The sequence below is a fragment of the Scophthalmus maximus genome, chromosome 10, assembly GCF_022379125.1.
Source record: "Scophthalmus maximus strain ysfricsl-2021 chromosome 10, ASM2237912v1, whole genome shotgun sequence".
In the NCBI taxonomy this organism is placed as follows: Eukaryota; Metazoa; Chordata; class Actinopteri; order Pleuronectiformes; family Scophthalmidae; genus Scophthalmus; species Scophthalmus maximus.
The window spans coordinates 111,100-129,138 of NC_061524.1; the positions used below are offsets into that span (position 1 = coordinate 111,100).

At 49.1% G+C, this 18,039-nt stretch overlaps 3 protein-coding genes across 8 annotated transcripts; 1 reads left to right on the forward strand and 2 right to left on the reverse strand.

Moving 5' to 3' along the window:
- Positions 1-157: 157 nt before the first annotated feature.
- lrrc73 (leucine rich repeat containing 73) lies at positions 158-5,652 on the reverse strand. 2 transcript variants are annotated; one of them, XM_035606844.1, is made up of 8 exons: positions 5,529-5,652; positions 4,242-4,502; positions 3,100-3,474; positions 2,851-3,011; positions 2,216-2,338; positions 1,982-2,082; positions 1,613-1,880; positions 158-700 (listed from the first exon to the last, which is right to left on the reverse strand). In XM_035606844.1, the coding sequence occupies exons 3-8, from the start codon at positions 3,369-3,371 to the stop codon at positions 630-632; spliced, it is 996 nt and encodes a 331-aa protein (XP_035462737.1). In that variant the 5' UTR covers positions 3,372-3,474; positions 4,242-4,502; positions 5,529-5,652; the 3' UTR covers positions 158-629. The 2 variants fall into 2 exon arrangements, with proteins under 2 accessions (XP_035462737.1, XP_035462738.1); XM_035606845.1 differs by having other exon boundaries at positions 4,242-4,486; positions 5,529-5,628.
- On the forward strand, positions 5,489-7,659 carry mea1 (male-enhanced antigen 1). Of its 2 annotated transcripts, none has more exons than XM_047334933.1 (4): positions 5,489-5,641; positions 6,252-6,576; positions 6,705-6,813; positions 6,925-7,659. In XM_047334933.1, the coding sequence occupies exons 2-4, from the start codon at positions 6,268-6,270 to the stop codon at positions 7,086-7,088; spliced, it is 582 nt and encodes a 193-aa protein (XP_047190889.1). In that variant the 5' UTR covers positions 5,489-5,641; positions 6,252-6,267; the 3' UTR covers positions 7,089-7,659. The 2 variants fall into 2 exon arrangements, with proteins under 2 accessions (XP_047190889.1, XP_035462739.2); XM_035606846.2 differs by lacking the exon at positions 5,489-5,641 and adding an exon at positions 5,769-5,911.
- Positions 7,566-17,636, reverse strand: ppp2r5d (protein phosphatase 2, regulatory subunit B', delta). Of its 4 annotated transcripts, none has more exons than XM_035606826.2 (17): positions 16,906-17,632; positions 16,418-16,504; positions 15,640-15,817; positions 15,207-15,406; positions 14,896-15,006; positions 14,384-14,476; positions 12,652-12,782; positions 12,492-12,551; positions 12,292-12,400; positions 12,153-12,206; positions 11,880-12,050; positions 11,602-11,729; positions 11,303-11,404; positions 11,103-11,175; positions 9,968-10,015; positions 9,638-9,745; positions 7,566-9,449 (listed from the first exon to the last, which is right to left on the reverse strand). In XM_035606826.2, exons 1-17 carry the CDS (start codon positions 16,930-16,932, stop codon positions 9,312-9,314), a joined length of 1,818 nt encoding a protein of 605 aa, XP_035462719.1. In that variant the 5' UTR covers positions 16,933-17,632; the 3' UTR covers positions 7,566-9,311. The 4 variants fall into 4 exon arrangements, 3 of the variants coding, with proteins under 3 accessions (XP_035462719.1, XP_035462721.1, XP_035462720.1); XM_035606828.2 differs by lacking the exon at positions 16,906-17,632 and adding an exon at positions 16,095-16,232; XM_035606827.2 differs by lacking the exon at positions 16,906-17,632 and adding an exon at positions 16,095-16,235 and having other exon boundaries at positions 16,418-16,498.
- Positions 17,637-18,039: the final 403 nt, after the last annotated feature.

The window sequence follows — 18,039 nt, forward strand, 5'->3', positions numbered from 1 at the left end:
GATCACATGTGGTCCACAGCGCCACCTGCTGAAGGAACAGACTCATTGAGCTTCGCAACGGCATCAACACTCGTTAACTAACATGTAGTCAGCTGATCACGGTTTCCATGGTGACACAGGTTTGGTCCCGAGACACAAAGAAGAATCATAGTCGTTGTTTCTTACGAAGCTGTAAACAGTTTAATTATCGTGACATCGAGCAGCAGAACAAACATTCATCAGAACCAGCTGCACGTCGGATCAGGCTCCATCCCCAGAGACATGATCGATATTTATTTTAACAAATCATCAGTCAATGATTAATTTAGAGCTCCCGACCACAGACGACATCAATGACAAACGACTGACATGACTTCCTCTGGTTCTGGTTTGGACCGAGAGACAGGGGGAGGAGTTGTGTGGTCTTTGTGGGCGGAGCCTGATCACAGCGTGTGTGTAAGTCACTTGTGTGTTGAGGTTTCATATCAGGTGCTACATCGAACATGCACAATGTGACCAGGTGACCTGCGACCTGTGGTCAGGTGACCTTACAGAAGTGCAGTGCAGAGAAACAAACATTCAAACCCCAAAACTAAAACTAAATCAAGTGCAAACAGTTAAACAGGAAGTGGGTGTGTCTGTGGGAGGGGTCACATCTCAGTCTCAGCCAGTAAGCTCTCACCTAGACCTGATGTCAGCAGGACGGTCTGGGGTCCGGAGTCTGTGGGTCAAAGAACGACACGTTTAGAGCTTCAACAAGTCTGATGTCATCTAGACCAACAAACGCCACTTCCTGTCGATTCTGTGTCACACTTCAGGCCACTCCTCCTTTGGCCGCTTCGTTTGAAGACCAATTGCGTCATAACGGAGCGGAAACACTTCAACAGGGATTCTCCTCGGGACAAACTATCCCAGGATTCATTGCACCAGTGAGGAAGCTAACGAGCTCACGAACTAGCTCTGCTGCTCCTTTAAATGAAATTCATCTGAACCTGATTCAAATTCGTTGTTTTCACTATTAAGTGAGCATTATTAAGTTAGTGAGTTCTAGCCCTGCCCCCAACTGGAAAATTAATAATATCATAAATTCACTTCTGTGACATGCACCTGGACCAGGATCTGAACCAGGCACTGGACCAGGACCTGAACCAGGACCAGGACTAGGACTCAGTGGAACCACAGAGGAAGAGGAGATTTTAAAATAGAGCATTAATGAATATTCATCAAGTTCAGTTACAGATCTACACTTGTTATTATAGAGAACACAAAACCTCGTACAGTCACTGAGACACCAAACACCACAGAACCAGGAGAATCAGGAGAACACCGGCTCCACTGGGACAGAACCAGATTAACACCCAGGCTGACGTGAAAACAGTATCAGTTTGACTACAACTAGAACTGATACTACACCAGGAGAACCAGGAGAACCAAGATAGTAAACTGTTTACTGGTTACTGGTACTGTTGGTTCTGATGGTTTGTGAAGCCTGAACCTGTCTCACCGTCTTTAGGGGAACAGTATGGAAGGTAAGGTGAGTCTGTAGGGGGGAGAGATTGAAGGGGGGGACAGATTGTAGGGGGGACACTGAGGACAGGAAAAGGGGGAGACAGGGGGAGTGTTCAGCCCTTACTGCTATGGGGTAGCCAGGCAGGGGGCTGGTACTTGTCTCTGATTGGTTGGTACTTGTCTCTGATTGGTTGGTACTTGTCTCTGATTGGCAGCAGGGCACTGCTGGAGGCGGGGCCTGAGAGCAGGGGCGAGGCATCTCTGTCGTCATCGTCGTCTCCTTCAGACAGCAGGTCACAGATCTGCTGCTGCAGCTCGGGACTGATGTGGTTTTCTGCCAGAACCAGAACCCTCAGACTGGTCGGGTAGTTCTCCACCATGTCCAGGAAAACCTGCACAGAACCAACACCACCACCACCGTCAGTGTCTCCCCCTGCTGGACAGTGACATGTCACACATAACCACAGAGGAATGAGCACTGTGATTGGTCCACCTGTGCTGATTGGTTGGTCAGTCCGGTTCCCTCAAGGTCCAACACCTCCAGGGTTCTGCTGGACGCCACAGCAACCGCCAACATCCCTGCAATCTGATCTCCTGTAGACAGAACCAGAACCAGAACCAGAACCATGAGACCTGGTGCTGACGCTGAGCTCCAGATGAGTTCAGGTCTTACTCTCCAGATAATCATTAACCTCATTGATTAATCAACAGGAAGTTGATCGGTTACCCAGCGGGTTGTAGTCCAGGTTGAGGACTCGGAGCTGAGAGCTGTGAGCCACTGCGATGCTGAGCCGAGCCCACGATTTAGAGCTGATCCCTGGGTTGGCGCTGAGCGTGAGCTCCCTGAGGCCTGCACACACACGCACGCACGCACGCACGCACGCACGCACGCACGCACACGCACACACACACACACACACACACACACACACACACACACATTATGGGATGTGTTGTTGTCGTGCGTCATAATCCTGCAACGGTGACATAATCACAGGCGCAGAGAAAATCTCTTTTATTCACGAGAGTCAGTGAACGCGACACAACCACTGTCACACTGGGCGTTGCCTTCATAGTCTTCCAGGAAGTTGCTAAAGAAGTTAGTGTTGCACTCTGATGCAGGTGGTTGCCATGGTGATGAGTGATGTCACTGTGCTGTAACTAAAGCTGTTTTCAGACGGACTAACGTGAGCTAATGTTGCTCCAGACATTGTCCAGAATTTCTCCTCCAGAACTCTACAGAACCAAGTAGTGATCCATGAGACCCAGGCTCCGCCCCCTCGTCTGACTGAAGAACAACAGTGATCAGGTGTTACCAGGTGTTTCTCGCCGACACAGAAGAGATCAGATGTTCAGTGTTACCTGACTTGGCTCCGTCAGGCGGCAGCATCCCGCAGATCAGAACCAGTGCCTCGTCCCCCAGCATGCAGTCCCCCAGGTCCAGACAGACCAAGCTCGGGTGGGTCGACAGGGCCGAGTTCAGGGTCACCAGGCCGGCGTCCAACAGGGGGCTGCCATGGAGACTGGAGGAGCCAGGGACACTGTCTTACTGCGTTGTCCCCAGAGGACGAATTCATCAACACGAGACGAGCGGTGGACGGTTCTACTCACAAGAGCGTCTGAAGGGACCGATTGGTGTTCAGGGCGTCGGCCAGGTGTCGAGTCCGACTGCTGCTGGAGACGACGCCCAGGTTCAGGTTGAGCTGAGCGAGTGAGCGAGACTCTGCGACGCTGCGACAGATTCGTCCAAAGTCTCGGTCGGAGAGTTGGCAGCCGCGGACGGACAACAGCCGCACGCCGTCCTCCGTCAGACTCTCACAGATGTCCTGCACCTCGGCCGCCGACAGCTGCTCCCCCGTGATCTGAATGGAGGCCGGCAGCATCCTGAATGGGATCAGGGAGCACCAGGAGCACTGGGAGAACAGGGAGCACCAGGAGAAACGGGAGCACCAGGAGAAACGGGAGCACCGGGAGAACCGGGAGAACCTGCAGGGGAAACAGAGCTGTAGATCATTTGAAGAGGAACCAGTCTGACCTCTGCTGACCTCTGCTGTTGGACAAGTGGTACTGCTCCAGGTTCTTATTCACATAATCAATCAGAAGTGGAAGATTTCAATTTCATAATAATCAATACTTTCAGGAGCAAATTATCAGAATCCTGACAAACTGTTGTTATTTAATATATTGATCTGCCGTGAGATCGATTATCACCACAGAGCTGTGACAATAGCTCGATGAGTTGATGGACAGAATACAAATTGAACTGCAACTATTTAGAAAAAAATGTTTTCTGTCCTGGTTCGTCAACGAGCTGCTGACCATCATCACCATCAGAAGAAGAAGAAGAAACTGACTGTTCACTCTGACACATTAATATTAATAATGTGACGAACAGCTGATAGATCTTATTGATTGACCCACTAATGACACAGGATCACTCAACCCTCATCATAGATGAAGTCGATCAATAGATTGACGTGTAAACGATTAATCAATAAGTTGGAGATCTCTCTGTGATCAATAGTTCCAGCTCCTGATCGATTGGTGATCAATTATCACTATAGGTGCTAATCATGGTGCGATCAGCTGATCACTCACTGATCAATCTGGAAAATCATAAACCAGAGTTAATCAATAGTCAATTAATCAAAAGTATTGATGAGCATCACAATGTTCCAGAACCGATCAGCTGATCAGGTGATCAATAACAGACTCTGACTCTGATTGGTGCTGTCGAGAGGTGATCAATTAACCTGATAAGTGATCGATCAGCTGACCCGCGGACGATCGGGACTCTCACGCGCTGATGTCATCACTCGCTGCTCCGGTGCCTCTGATCCCGCCGCAGGCCACGCGCCGCTTCCGATCCACCGCGTCGGTCATCGGATCGATCGATCCGGTGTCGATTGATCGGGTTCGATCAGTGGCACCGGGAGGTCGGAGTGCTGCGGCCGAGCAGAGGCTCTGTCCGTCGGTCGGAGCGAGTCCCGGTGTGTTTCTGCAGGTGACCGTTACTATGAGACAGAGAGGAGTAGCCGCAGGAGGAGGTCTCACTCTGATCACTTCACAGACGACAGAACACTACAATGTGTCATGTGACGTCAGATTATACATTTCAATAATGACAGAAAATACAATATTCTCAAACTAATTGGGGTTAGGGTTAGGGGTTAACTAATTGAAATATAATGTTAGTTATCATTAATAATAAAAGGCTAATGATCTTATTTTATTTTCATAACAATATAAACATCGTGATTATATATGAATAAAATCACGTGTAAACACTAAACATGATCAATATCAGAATCTAATGAGACTTTCAAAATAAATGTTGAAGAGATCCATAAAATAAATCAATCAGTCTGATTGAGTCCTGTAAAACCGATCAGAGTAACACATCTCCCTCAACACACGATAATTACAGGTGTGACGTCACACCCCTCTTAGTCTCGTTTGAAACCTCCCTGGTTGGTGACGTCACGTGGAGAATAAGAAGGTATTGATCATTGACACATTAATAATCAGTGACGAGGAGCTGATCGATCAACAGCTGCGGATCGATCAGCTCCTCGTCACCAACACGATCACCTGCTGCAACTTCCGCTCCAGACTTTCAGAATAAGAGTCTTTTGAGTACGATAAGAGGAACAGGTCTATCACACACACACACACACACACACACAAACACACACACACACACACACACACACACACACACACACACACACACACACACACTCACACACACACACGATTTTATTGTTTTTATAGTTTTTGATCAATCATTTTTTAACCATTTCCACAGAATTAGTCTGATTGTTTTAGACCGTTATTTAATTATTAAATTACTAAATTACAATCTGATCATTAAAAAAGAATCATAATTATTATATTTATAAAAACTCTTTCCATCATTAATGTCTTACTATATGTGCTTCTTCGACTTTTTTTGTTAATTCATTTATGTGTTAATAAAGTTTTTTATTAGAAAAAAAGATCGCGTCTGACGTAAGTTTTAATGTGGCGTCGTGACGTACCCGGAAGCGACTGATCAGCAGCTGCCGCTTGCAGCGGCTATCAGCTAATAGCTAACAACCGAAGCTCCGAGCAGGCAGACGGACAGACAGACAGACGGACGGAGGGCAGACAGGTGAGCACCTGAACCCCACACTCACCTGGTGGATGTTTGTGATTGTGTCGTGATCAAAGCCAAAGAACGCGTCATCACCGGAGACCGCAGCCGTTAGCCGCTCCAGCTGTTCTCCGCATCCCCGTCAGGTCCCGGTCCGACAGGCGGGTCAGACACGGGCTGCAGCGCGAGGACAGGTCCCCCCGGAGCTGTTAGCATGTGGAACCTTGTATCTGCTCAGCAGACCAGTGTTTACTGTGACCTTTGACCTCCTCAGGTCACCTGCTTCAGGTGAGTCTGGACTAATCAGACGGAGACCTGTGAGTAGATCGATCCTGATCGATTGGTGAGGGAGACGTCTGCTGATCAGAAACAGACGAAACTCATCGATTATCAAATGGTTGATTTGATTTTCTATTGATTGACTGATTGATCGATTGCTGCAGTGAGACCTGGACCAGGCGTCTGCTCACGTATTGATCCTGGTGATCAGAAACTGATAATTGATCCAAGCTTAGTTTATTGATGATGAAATGTTTTGAGTCTGCAGGTTTGAAAAGGTTCAAACAGGAAGTCACACGATGAGACACTGCAGCTCTGCTAACATGTTAACAGTGCCCCCCCCTTCCAGGTCTCCGTTTCTGTGGATGGACGTGAGCAGCGCCGCCATGGGACCGGAGAGAGTCTTACCGAGCTCCGAGGACGAGCTGGGGGAGGACGAGCGTCCGGCTGACGGGACGCTGCCGCCGGGGGGCGGGGCCGTTTGGAGCGGGGGGGAGGGAGGGGGGGAGGAGGAGGAGGAGGGGGGAGAAGAGGACGAGAACGAGAACAGTGGAGGTTATTATTACCAACCTCTGAACCAGGATCCAGACGGCGGGAACGCCACGGAGGAGGTGGAGCCGGGGGCAGAGACATCGCACGCCGAGCAGGTGCAGCAGGTGCAGCAAAGGATCGAGGTGAGATGATCAAACGTCTACCAGCAGGTAGCGCTGTAGGCAACTGAATCTCCTGACAAAGGCCACGCCCATTTCCACCTGTCCGTGTGTTGATCAGCATTCTGATTGGTGTCCTGTCCGTCCTCCAGGTGATGGGCCTCCACCTTCCTGAAGCCCCTCCCCTTGACAGTGATGACGAGGACGACCCCGAGGGGGCGGCGGCCCTGAGGAGCCACGCCTCAATCCCCATGGACGCAGGTCTGTCAGGTTCTCCTCATTTAAATAAAGTTGTCTTAAAATCTTTATTTGTGCGTCACCGTGCGTCCTCTGCTGACATCACTTCCTGATATCACTTCCTGTCCTCTGCAGACCACGTGGAGCTGGTGAAGAGGACGATGGCGGCCGTGGCATTGCCGGTTGTTGGCGTGCCGGCATGGGCACAGGAGATCTCCGACGACCAATGGAAGGACATGGTCCAACACACCCTGCAGGGCCGGCAGAGTGCCGGCGCCCTGCGCCTCAGCGGACCCTGACCACACCACGCCCACTTCAGGGACACCCCCACACAGCGTTGGGAAGTTACAGGATGAATTATATTGATCATCAATGAATCAACGTGTCAGACTGAATCTAAGATAAACTTTGAACAGTCGATGGATCGATCACTGATCAGTGGTAATAAACTTAACTTAATTATATTTTAGATTTAAAACAAACGAGACAAGCGACAGGATCAGGTCAAAGCGCCTGACAGACAACACCGAGGGATTAACGTTGTTTTTTGTCTTGTTGCCAGCTGACGGTCTGTTACGATTCAGGAAACTGAAAGATAAATGTTATGATGTCAGAACTGATCGTCATGACAGCGTCTACAAACATGATTCATGACTTAATTATTCTTCAATAAAATGATATTTAGGATGATGTCACATTCCGCCTTATTAAAACTGTTTGTATCTGTTAGATGAACCAGTGTGTCAGATTGTGTGTAAATCAAACTGTCAGACACGTTCACTTGATTATTTTATTTTCTTCTGTACATGAACATTTGTACAAAATCATACTTGTCATGTTCTCATAAAGGTCACATGTGTTCCGATGTGAGGCTGTGTCACGAAATGTTTCTTCGTCCTCGACAAATTAGCACAAATTTAAATCGTGAGAATAGTTCATGAGGTTTGTTTCAGTTTGTCCACCAGGGGGCAGATGGAGGAGGTGGGGCTGCAGTAGAACATGAGCACAGTGATCTGCCCCCTGGTGAACACACTGAGAAAGAGGGGGGGGGCTACCCCCCCCCCCCCCCCCCCCAGATAGTCACTTGACCAGCTTGTTACCATGGAAACAGTTTGATGACACGTTCATGTCACAAACATCATAACGTCCTGAAGTTTGAATCTTTGTTACAAAACATCATGAACCCAGTTGGTCTGTCGTCATGACGACGACGTTCATGAACCCAGTTGCTCTGTTGTCATGACGACGGCAGCATTCTTATTAACGTTTGGTGCGATTCAGCGTGTTTGTTAAACATAAGTGACGCAGCAGAGGATCATGGGAATCTGAGACTCATCACCTCTGTGATGCCTTCAGTGTCCGTCTGTCACATCAGGGTTCACGATGTGTTCAAAGACAGAGCTGAAGTGGATCTGAAAATGACCCCTGAACGTCCCTGTCATGGGGAGTCTAAGTGACCTTTTACCCGATGGGTGGTTTCTGACTTTTCATTGGTCTAAACTCGTTATGTCAAAATATAATAAACCAATCAGGAGAATGGAAGCTGAGTGGACTGAAGCTGACAGGTGATTGGTCAGGTCAGTGGAGGGGGCGGAGACTTGCTGTCATTTAGGTCACCATTGCTGCGTTCAGGTGTCATGCGACTGAGTTAAAGTGCTGGGACTGGTGTTCCACTGGAGGAACTTAAATCTGAAGAACCTGAAGAACCCGTGTGGCTCAGGTTCTAGGTTCTGCTGAATGTTTCCACGGTGACGGGCGACGACAGACTCAGGACATCAGCTGATTGTCACATGATCAATAGATTGTTTCGTTTACTGAGACATGACGCCACGAATCAGGACCGAGCTGCTGCTCTGACATCATCACAGCATGAATCATTCATGTTCCAGCGTCTAAAACCAACATCCTGGTACTTCACATTTGAATCTCTTCTATGTTCCTGTCAGCTGTTTGATGACTCATCCCTCACTCTCTGTCGGCCAATCAGAAAGCTCTCTGGACTGACGAGCTCAGGGGCTGACGCTGTCCTGTTCAGTCCTGTCGTCATGACGACCACCGTTCAGCTGATAGGCTCACGTTTTAAACATGAAGAATCAAACATGTGACGTGCGAGACGTTGACCAGGCGTCAGGGCGGCGAGACCACAGAGACTCGAACCTTCAGACGGAAACAAAAGCAGTACCACAGACTAAAAGTCCCGTTGGACTTTTCGTCTGGGCCCTGGACGCTCAGGGACCTGGTGCTGTGTTCAGGGACCAGGACGCTCAGGGACCTGGTGCTGCGTTCAGGGACCTGGACGCTCAGGGACCTGGTGCTGCGTTCAGGGACCAGGATGCTCAGGGACCTGGTGCTGCGTTCATGTGTAACAGCAGCAGGTGTGTTAAGCGATGACGGGGAGAGGCGGAGCTTCTACAGATTCTTTCTAGTTGTCAACCACCAGGGTCAGAGGTCATAGGTCTTGAACGCAGCGTCAGCCCTGCCCTGATCTGACCCCAGAGTGCTCAGAGGGGACCGCCCCCCAGTCAGAGAGCCTCCTGATTGGCTGTCAGATACTCCTCAGCTCTCTTATGAGCCTCCAGAGCCTTGATGGTGTAGACGTCCTGCGGCAGCTCAGACTTTCTCCTCGTCAGGACTTTGTCCTTCTTTAGATCCTTCACACCCTGAGACACACACACACAAAGAGACGGGTGAGACACCTGTAACTTCTCATGCAGTGACACACTCGTCTCATGCTGAACTATGACCAATGTGTGTGTGTGTCTTTGTGTGTCTCTGTGTGTGTGAGTGTGTGTGTGTGTGTCTGTCTGTCTGTGTCTGTCTGTCTGTCTGTCTGTGTGTGTGTCTCTACCTGTGAAGCTTCAGTCTCCACAGTTTTCTTCAACAGCTGAATATCTTCTGCTGTTGGAGTTTCTGTTTCCATCGAGTAAACAGCTACAGAGTCACTGTACAACATGTACTACACACACACACACACACACACACACACAGACAGACAGAGACAGAGACAGAGACACACACACAGACAGAGACAGAGACAGAGACACACACACACACACATACACAACTGGTTACTGGTTTTCAGTAATAATTTTAATATTAATTATAAATAAAATTAATGACCTGTCAATCAACAGGTGATTAATCAATTATTTACTAATAAACCTGAAAGAGTTCTGACCTCATCGTGTGGGCGGAGTCCAGGCCGGAGGGGGTGGAGCTTGTTACTCTGAAGGTAAAGAATGACACAGTGAATGAGACAGGAGACAGGTGAGGACAGGTGTGAGGACAGAGGACAGATGTGAGGATAGAGGACAGGTGAAGAGGAGGACAGATTTGAGGACAAAGGACAGGTGAAGACAGAGGACAGATAGAAGACAGGTGTGAGGACAGAGTACAGGTGAAGATAGATGTGAGGCTAGAAGTCAGGTGTGAGGACAGAGGACAGATGTGAGGATAGAAGACAGGTGAAGAAGAGGACAGGTGTGAGGATAGAAGACAGGTGAAGAAGAGGACAGAGGACAGGTGTGAGGATAGAAGTCAGGTGTGAGGACAGAGGACAGGTGTGAGGATAGAAGTCAGGTGTGAGGACAGAGGACAGGTGTGAGGATAGAAGTCAGGTGTGAGGACAGAGGACAGGTGTGAGGATAGAAGTCAGGTGTGAGGACAGAGGACAGGTGTGAGGATAGAAGACAGGTGAAGAAGAGGACAGAGGACAGGTGTGAGGATAGAAGTCAGGTGTGAGGATAGAAGACAGGTGAAGAAGAGGACAGAGGACAGGTGTGAGGATAGAAGTCAGGTGTGAGGACAGAGGACAGGTGTGAGGATAGAAGACAGGTGAAGAAGAGGACAGAGGACAGGTGTGAGGATAGAAGTCAGGTGTGAGGACAGAGGACAGGTGTGAGGATAGAAGTCAGGTGTGAGGACAGAGGACAGGTGTGAGGATAGAAGACAGGTGAAGAAGACGACAGGTGTGAGGATAGAAGTCAGGTGTGAGGATAGAAGACAGGTGAAGAAGAGGACAGAGGACAGGTGTGAGGATAGAAGTCAGGTGTGAGGACAGAGGACAGGTGTGAGGATAGAAGACAGGTGAAGAAGAGGACAGAGGACAGGTGTGAGGATAGAAGACAGGTGAAGAAGAGGACAGAGGACAGGTGTGAGGATAGAAGACAGGTGAAGAAGAGGACAGAGGACAGGTGTGAGGATAGAAGTCAGGTGTGAGGATAGAAGACAGGTGAAGAAGAGGACAGAGGACAGGTGTGAGGATAGAAGTCAGGTGTGAGGATAGAGGAAGCATGAGGACAGATGTTCTGTACCTGTGGGTTCTGTCGAGCAAGCTCTTCGATCTTGTACCAAACCTCTTCTCTCTCCTTCACTTTGTATTTCTCTCTACATTAATAACACATAACATGACATCACTGATGAATTATTAATCAGTTCCCAGTGAAGTGATTGGTTGTGTATAGAACATAGAACATTTCTGATATTCGCGAGAGAGAGTGAGTGTGTTTGTTACCTCTGCTTCTCAGCCTTGTACTGTTGTGTACAGTCATCAAACAGTTTCTGGTTCATCTCCATGAAGAGTTTCAGAGCGTTGTAGATCAGACCATGGATCGTCCTGAGGAAGAGGAGGAGGAAGATGATGAAGAGGAGCAGTATTAGATCATGTAGCCGCTTCAGTGTTGATCAGTTCTGTGACAGTATGATTATTAATGATTAATAACAGGAAACTATCAAACACTGAGTCTGTAAGTGGAGTATGATCAGTATTGATGTTTCCAGTCACAGTTGTGTGTGTGTGTGTGTGTGTGTTACTTGTTCCAGTGGCTCTTTGAGTTCTTGTACAGAGCAGGAAACATGATCGGCAGAATCTTGGCAGCGTTGTCACTGATCAGACTCATGATGTATTCATTGTTCCAGTAGTACAGAGCTCGTTCTGCCACCTGCACATATGACATCATTATCATCATTACGGAATCATCACCATGACATCATCACATCATCATTGGTTACAATGAAAAATACATCTACTGGAAAATAACCATAGAATGAAAGACTTGACATGAGACAATGACAGGTTCTGGTTTTGGTACCTGGAAGTGTGGGCTGGACACACACTTGGCTAGCTGTCTGAAGAGCGGCTCCTGGACCTTGACGAACTCGTTGGGCTCGATCACGTCCAGAATCTCCTCCAGCTCGTTCAGGAACATCACCTCCTTCGGACTGTGAGTCTTTGGCCAGAACTTCAGCAGACCCATGATCACCTGCCAATCAGATGACATCATACAGGTGTCCACCCTCTACATTACTATGGACACAACACAGCTTCACAGTGTTGTCGTGGAAACAGAGGACGTGTGACTCACTGGCTCAGTCAGACTGCTGTCCTTCTCCAGGAACTGGACCACACAGTACGCCAGCTGAGGACACAAGACCGTCACTCACTGATGACATCACAGTCACAGATGACATCACAGAGGCTCTGAGGTCACAGAGGTCACTGACCTGTGGGTGGTAGACGCTCAGGGACTTGACTTTATGAAGCGGCAGCAGAACCCTGATGAGAAACATCTTGTGTTCTTCTTTCAGAGGCAACGCGAAACCGTTGATGATGCTGAGAGAGACACACACACACACACGTCACATGTAACACACTGTGTTTGTGTGTGTGTGTGTGTGTGTGTGTGTGTGTGTGTGTGTGTTACCTGCCCAGTATCTCCAGCAGCTCAGCGATGCCGTTGTGATGTTCGGTCTCGTAGATAAATCTGTGGATCAAAAGAACCAGTCTCATGTTGCGTTATTATGTGGTGTGTGAGGACACACTGTGTTTCCTGGTGTTCACGGTGACAGGGGAACTGTTCTGACCTGTAGAAGATGTTGTTGATCTGGCGGCGGACGTAAGCTCGGAGGCCAAGGAACTTCCCGTAGATCCGGTGGAGGATTGTCTTCAGGAAGTCTCTCTCTCTGGGATCCTCACTGTCAAACAGCTCCAGCAGCTTCAACATCCAATCAACAGCCAGAGAGTGAGAGTGTCAGAGAGTGAGAGAGCCAAAGTGTCAGAGAGTCAAAGTGTCAGAGAGTCAGTGTCAGAGAGTGAGAGAGTCAGAGTCAGAGTGTCAAAGTGTCAGAGAGTCAGTGTCAAAGAGTGAGAGAGTCAGAGTCAGAGTCAGAGTCAGAGTGTCAAAGTGTCAGAGAGTCAGTGTCAAAGAGTGAGAGAGTCAGTGTCAGAGAGTGAGAGAGTCAGAGTGAGAGAGTGAGAGAGTGAGAAAGTCAGAGAGTGAGAGAGTGAGAAAGTGAGAGAGTCAGAGTGAGAGAGTGAGAGAGTCAGAGAGTGAGAGAGTGAGAGAGTCAGAGAGTCAGAGAGTGAGAGTGTCAGAGAGTGAGAGAGTCAGTGTCAAAGAGTGAGAGAGTCAGTGTCAGAGAGTGAGAGAGTCAGAGTCAGAGTCAGAGTCAGAGTGTCAAAGTGTCAGAGAGTCAGTGTCAAAGAGTGAGAGAGTCAGTGTCAGAGAGTGAGAGAGTCAGAGTGAGAGAGTGAGAGAGTGAGAAAGTCAGAGAGTGAGAGAGTGAGAAAGTGAGAGAGTCAGAGATTGAGAAAGTGAGAGAGTCAGAGAGTGAGAGAGTCAGAGTGAGAGAGTCAGAGAGTCAGAGTGAGAGAGTCAGAGTGAGAGAGTCAGAGAGTCAGAGAGTGAGAGAGTCAGAGAGTGAGAGAGTCAGAGTGTCAGAGAGTGAGAGAGTCAGAGAGTGAGAGAGTCAGAGTGAGAGAGTCAGAGAGTCAGAGAGTCAGAGAGTGAGAGAGTCAGAGAGTCAGAGAGTGAGAGAGTCAGTGTCAGAGAGTGAGAGAGTCAGAGAGTGAGAGAGTCAGAGAGTGAGAGAGTCAGAGAGTCAGAGAGTGAGAGAGTCAGTGTCAGAGAGTGAGAGAGTCAGAGAGTGAGAGAGTCAGAGAGTGAGAGAGTCAGTGTCAGAGAGTGAGAGAGTCAGAGTGAGAGAGTCAGTGTCAGAGAGTGAGAGAGTCAGAGTGAGAGAGTGAGAGAGTCAGAGTGAGAGAGTGAGAGAGTCAGAGTCAGAGAGTGAGAGAGTCAGAGTCAGAGAGTGAGAGAGTGAGAAAGTCAGAGAGTGAGAGAGTGAGAAAGTGAGAGAGTCAGAGTGAGAGAGTGAGAGAGTCAGAGTGAGAGAGTGAGAGAGTCAGAGTCAGAGAGTGAGAGAGTGAGAGAGTCAGTGTCAGAGAGTGAGAGAGTGAGAGTCAGAGAGTGAGAGAGTGAGAGAGTCAGAGTGTCAGAGATTGAGAAAGTGAGAGAGTCAGAGAGACAGAGAGACAGAGAGTGAGAGTCAGAGAGTCAGAGAGTCAGAGTGAGAGAGTCAGAGAGTCAGAGTGTCAGAGAGTGAGAGTGTCAGAGATTGAGAAAGTGAGAGAGTCAGAGAGACAGAGAGACAGAGAGTGAGAGTCAGAGAGTCAGAGAGTCAGAGTGAGAGAGTCAGAGAGTCAGAGTGTCAGAGAGTGAGAGTGTCAGAGAGTCAGAGAGTGAGAGTCAGAGTCAGAGAGACAGATTCAGAGAGTCAGAGTCAAACAACATGGTACAATTCCTCCTGAACTTCTTACCGACATTACAAACTTTTGGTCGATGTATTTTTTGGCAACATTTGGTTGAAAGTCTGGAGACTCGAGGAAGCGAAGGAAGAACTCGTACACGAGCTGAGGAGACAAACGAGGGACGAAGAGACGTGATCAATCAATCTATCATATTATCAAACTTATCATGTCGTCCATCTTTATTTACAGTCAGTGGGCTTTCAACTGTCTGGTGTTTGAAAATATATTTAAAATAATTCTGTTAAAAACAAATTTTTGCTCATAGCAACATTTAAAAACTATAAAATAACAAAAACCAGCAGCAGTGACAGTCTGTGGGTTCTGTCTCCTGCTGCAGTGTCGCTCGCTCGCGCGCGCGCACACACACACACACACACACACACACACACACACACACACACACACACACACACACACACACACACACACACACACACACACACACACACACACACACACACACACACACACACACACACACACACACACACACACACACACACACACACACACACACACACCTGCAGGTGAGGCCAGGCGGACTCCAGCGTGGGTTCGTCCTCCTCAGGATCGAACTCTGCTCCTGTCGGGTTCGACGACGGAGGAAGTGTCCGGAACAAGTTCACTGAAAACTGAACAAATACAACTGTTGGAACACAACTGCACACAGACGCCTCAGGGCCTTGACGTCACAGAACCTTTCAAAACAAAGTTACAGGAGTTTAGGATTAGAACCTGGTTGATCATGAAATTTTACTTTATTTACACCACTTTTCAAAACAAGGCTCAGTGAGGTCCTAACGTGTGTGTGTGTGTGCGTGAGATTGGTCACCATGACGACGGCCTCAGGGTAGATGGACTCGGTCACCACGTCACTGTTGTGTGTGATGTAGTCGACCATCTCATTGAGCCCCGCCCTCTTCACCTCTTTGTACTTGAGGTCACTGAGCGGGTCGCTGAGGAAGTCGAACAGGACGCAGCACTGACGCAGCTTCTGCACAAACAGCTCCTCGCGCTCCGGGGGAGGGGCATCTGGCAGGGGCAACGGGAGAGGGAGGGGCAGGTGAGAACACTGGAGCCACATTCAAACCATGAAACCACCATGTGGCCAATCAGAGCACAGCATGTGTATGATGACACTTTCTGTCACATGACTCTAACACAGAGTCTTTGGTGAGCCTGATGGAGAGGTCACTGAAGGTCACAAGTTTACATCAGGTTAGCGTCAGGTTGACGTCAGGTTAGCGTCCTGTTGACGTCGTCACCTTTGAGCGCCGTTAGCTTCTGCAGCTCTCTGTTCTTGGTGAGGCTAAAGCGCGACGAGCTGTGGCGTCTCTCCTTCTTTACCAGCTGAGGTCCTCCAGAGTATTTGATCTTGTTGAGCTGAGTGGGAGGAGGCGTGCTGTTACTGGGACGTTTACTCCCGCTCTGCTGCTGCTGCGCCTGGACACACACACACACGCACAGTCAGGGTGTGGTCAAACTGTCCTTCCTCTCTACTGTTCCTTGACCTCAGTGTTAAAGGTCATGAGGTCAAGGAAAGGTGTCAAGGAGGATTCACAGGACTTAGGAGAAGAGAATCAGACTCCACTGACACTAAACGACGTCGTCATGTGACGTTGTGCTGAAACAACACATTTCTGAAGATGAACTACAAAAACCTCAGTGGCTCCATCAACATGTTTCAGTGTCTTATGATTCATATGTAACAGTAACTGACATCTGGATCATATTCATCCTCTTCTTCAGATTGAATCCTTTACGTTCGTTCATGACGCGTCACGTTTAATATCTCTGCTGCAATTAATCGTGGGTCTGTTCCTCCTTTCCTCTCACATAGGAAGCTCCAGTGTGTCCTCTGCTAAGGGGAGAGGAAAGGAAACATTGAAGCTTCTTTCCTAAGCACTTAGAGAATCTGAACATTATCAGGTGATGAGGAAACACTGACGGTCACTTCAAGATTCAGGAAACTTCCTCAGAGAATCAGACAATTGGACCGTAACTAAAGTCACTGATGTCATCATGAGGTCAAAGGTCACTCACCTCGTCACAGCTGTCCGCAGCAGCATCTTTCCCGCTGCTCGTGTTGTTGTTGATCTTCAAGCTGCTTTTGGCAGATTTGTTCGTTTCCTGTTCAAATCCACACAAAGACAAAGAGTCACAGTTTGAACAGTTTGATGATCTGAGATGATCTCAGTGAAGACCTGGACCAGGACCAGAACTACCGGGTCCCTGGTCCTGGACCTGCAGCCCATCACGAGCTCGTGTCTAACGGAGGCTCAGGCGCCTGTTTCCTGCCTGATGAAGAAGAACGAGGAAGAGCAGCAGCAGCTCGGTACCGACAGCGGGACATCGTCACACACTTTAATGCGGCTCATAATTCTGCAGCTAGCCGTTAGCTTAGCGGGGCCTGAGCCTGTTAGCTCCGCCGCTCGGTGAACCGACACGAGTGGTCCTCGGTCTCCCGGTCGGTCTGCCGGTTCGACCCGCGGTCGCAGCGGGTCACAACAGCCCCGTCGCCGCTGACTCACCTTGTCCTTCTTGGTTTTGTTCGGCATCTTGTCTCCGTGATGCAGTTGCCCGGGACTCGTCGCTGTCACTCGGTCTGTGTCTGTGTCCTGCGCCCGTTCCGGACCCGAGGCATCTGATTGGTTGTCGAGGTGTAAATCTGCCTGGTGACGCGCGCGGGTATTTTTCTTATTGGCGAGTGTGTTTGGTGGATGAGGGTGAGACAGAGCTTCAGTCTCCCTAGCAACAGACACCTGGACCGGTCCCCTTCCCGCCAAAACCACGAGGTCACGACCCGCAGCAGAGCGTCAGAGGATAATAATTAAGTATAATAAAGTATAATAATAAATCTATGGACAGAACCTGAGGCTGAGGTCAAATGGTCAGTTCTGCTGAGGAAGTTTCCTAAATCTTGATATGACCCGTCAGTGTTCCCTCAAGTGCTTAGGAAAGAAGCTTCAATGTTTCCTTTCCTCTCTCCTTTAGCAGGGGACACACTGGCGCTTTCTATGTGAGAGGAAAGGAGGAACAGACCCACAATTCATTGCTGCAGCGATATTTAACGTCGTATAAATCCTCCTGTACACCTTTGACCTCATGACCTTTTCCACAGAGGTGAATTAAAAGACGACAGAAAGGACAAACTGAATCCACCCACTCTCACCTCACGTCCTCTCCTTCTGTCTCACCTCCGCCCGTCCCCCTCATCTCCTCCTGTCTCACCTCCTCTCCCCCTGGCTCACCACCTCCCCATCTCCTCCTGGCTCACCTCCTCTCCCCTTGGCTCACCACCTCCATCCCTTCTCATCTCCTCCTGTCTCACCTCCTCTCCCCTTGGCTCACCACCTCCCCCTGGCTCACCTCCTCCATCCCTCCTCATCTCCTCCTGTCTCACCTCCTCTCCCCCTGGCTCACCTCCTCCAGCCCTCCTCATCTCCTCCTGTCTCACCTCCTCTCCCCCTGGCTCACCTCCTCCATCCCTCCTCATCTCCTCCTGTCTCACCTCCTCCAGCCCTCCTCATCTCCTTCTGTCGCACCTAAGAACCAGGTTCTAAACCCTCGGAGACGACTGACAGGCAGCGAGAGTTCACGTAAAGACTCACAACAGGCGTCAGTTTGATCAAACTTTATTGTTCACGTTGTTTGAACAGAAACTT

Coding starts and splice junctions, on each gene's coding strand:
- mea1 (XM_047334933.1), top strand. CDS start 6,268: ATGGACGTGAGCAGCGCCGCCATGGGACCGGAGAGAGTCTTACCGAGC. Junction 6,577..6,704: donor AGGTGCAGCAAAGGATCGAG/GTGAGATGATCA, acceptor TCCGTCCTCCAG/GTGATGGGCCTCCACCTTCC. Junction 6,814..6,924: donor CTCAATCCCCATGGACGCAG/GTCTGTCAGGTT, acceptor TGTCCTCTGCAG/ACCACGTGGAGCTGGTGAAG.
- lrrc73 (XM_035606844.1), bottom strand. CDS start 3,371: ATGCTGCCGGCCTCCATTCAGATCACGGGGGAGCAGCTGTCGGCGGCC. Junction 2,339..2,850: donor GCCTGACGGAGCCAAGTCAG/GTAACACTGAAC, acceptor GTGTGTGTGCAG/GCCTCAGGGAGCTCACGCTC. Junction 1,881..1,981: donor TGACCAACCAATCAGCACAG/GTGGACCAATCA, acceptor GGTTCTGTGCAG/GTTTTCCTGGACATGGTGGA.
- ppp2r5d (XM_035606826.2), bottom strand. CDS start 16,932: ATGCCGAACAAAACCAAGAAGGACAAG. Junction 15,407..15,639: donor GAAGCTAACGGCGCTCAAAG/GTGACGACGTCA, acceptor TGCCCCTGCCAG/ATGCCCCTCCCCCGGAGCGC. Junction 11,405..11,601: donor TCAAAGAGCCACTGGAACAA/GTAACACACACA, acceptor CCTCTTCCTCAG/GACGATCCATGGTCTGATCT.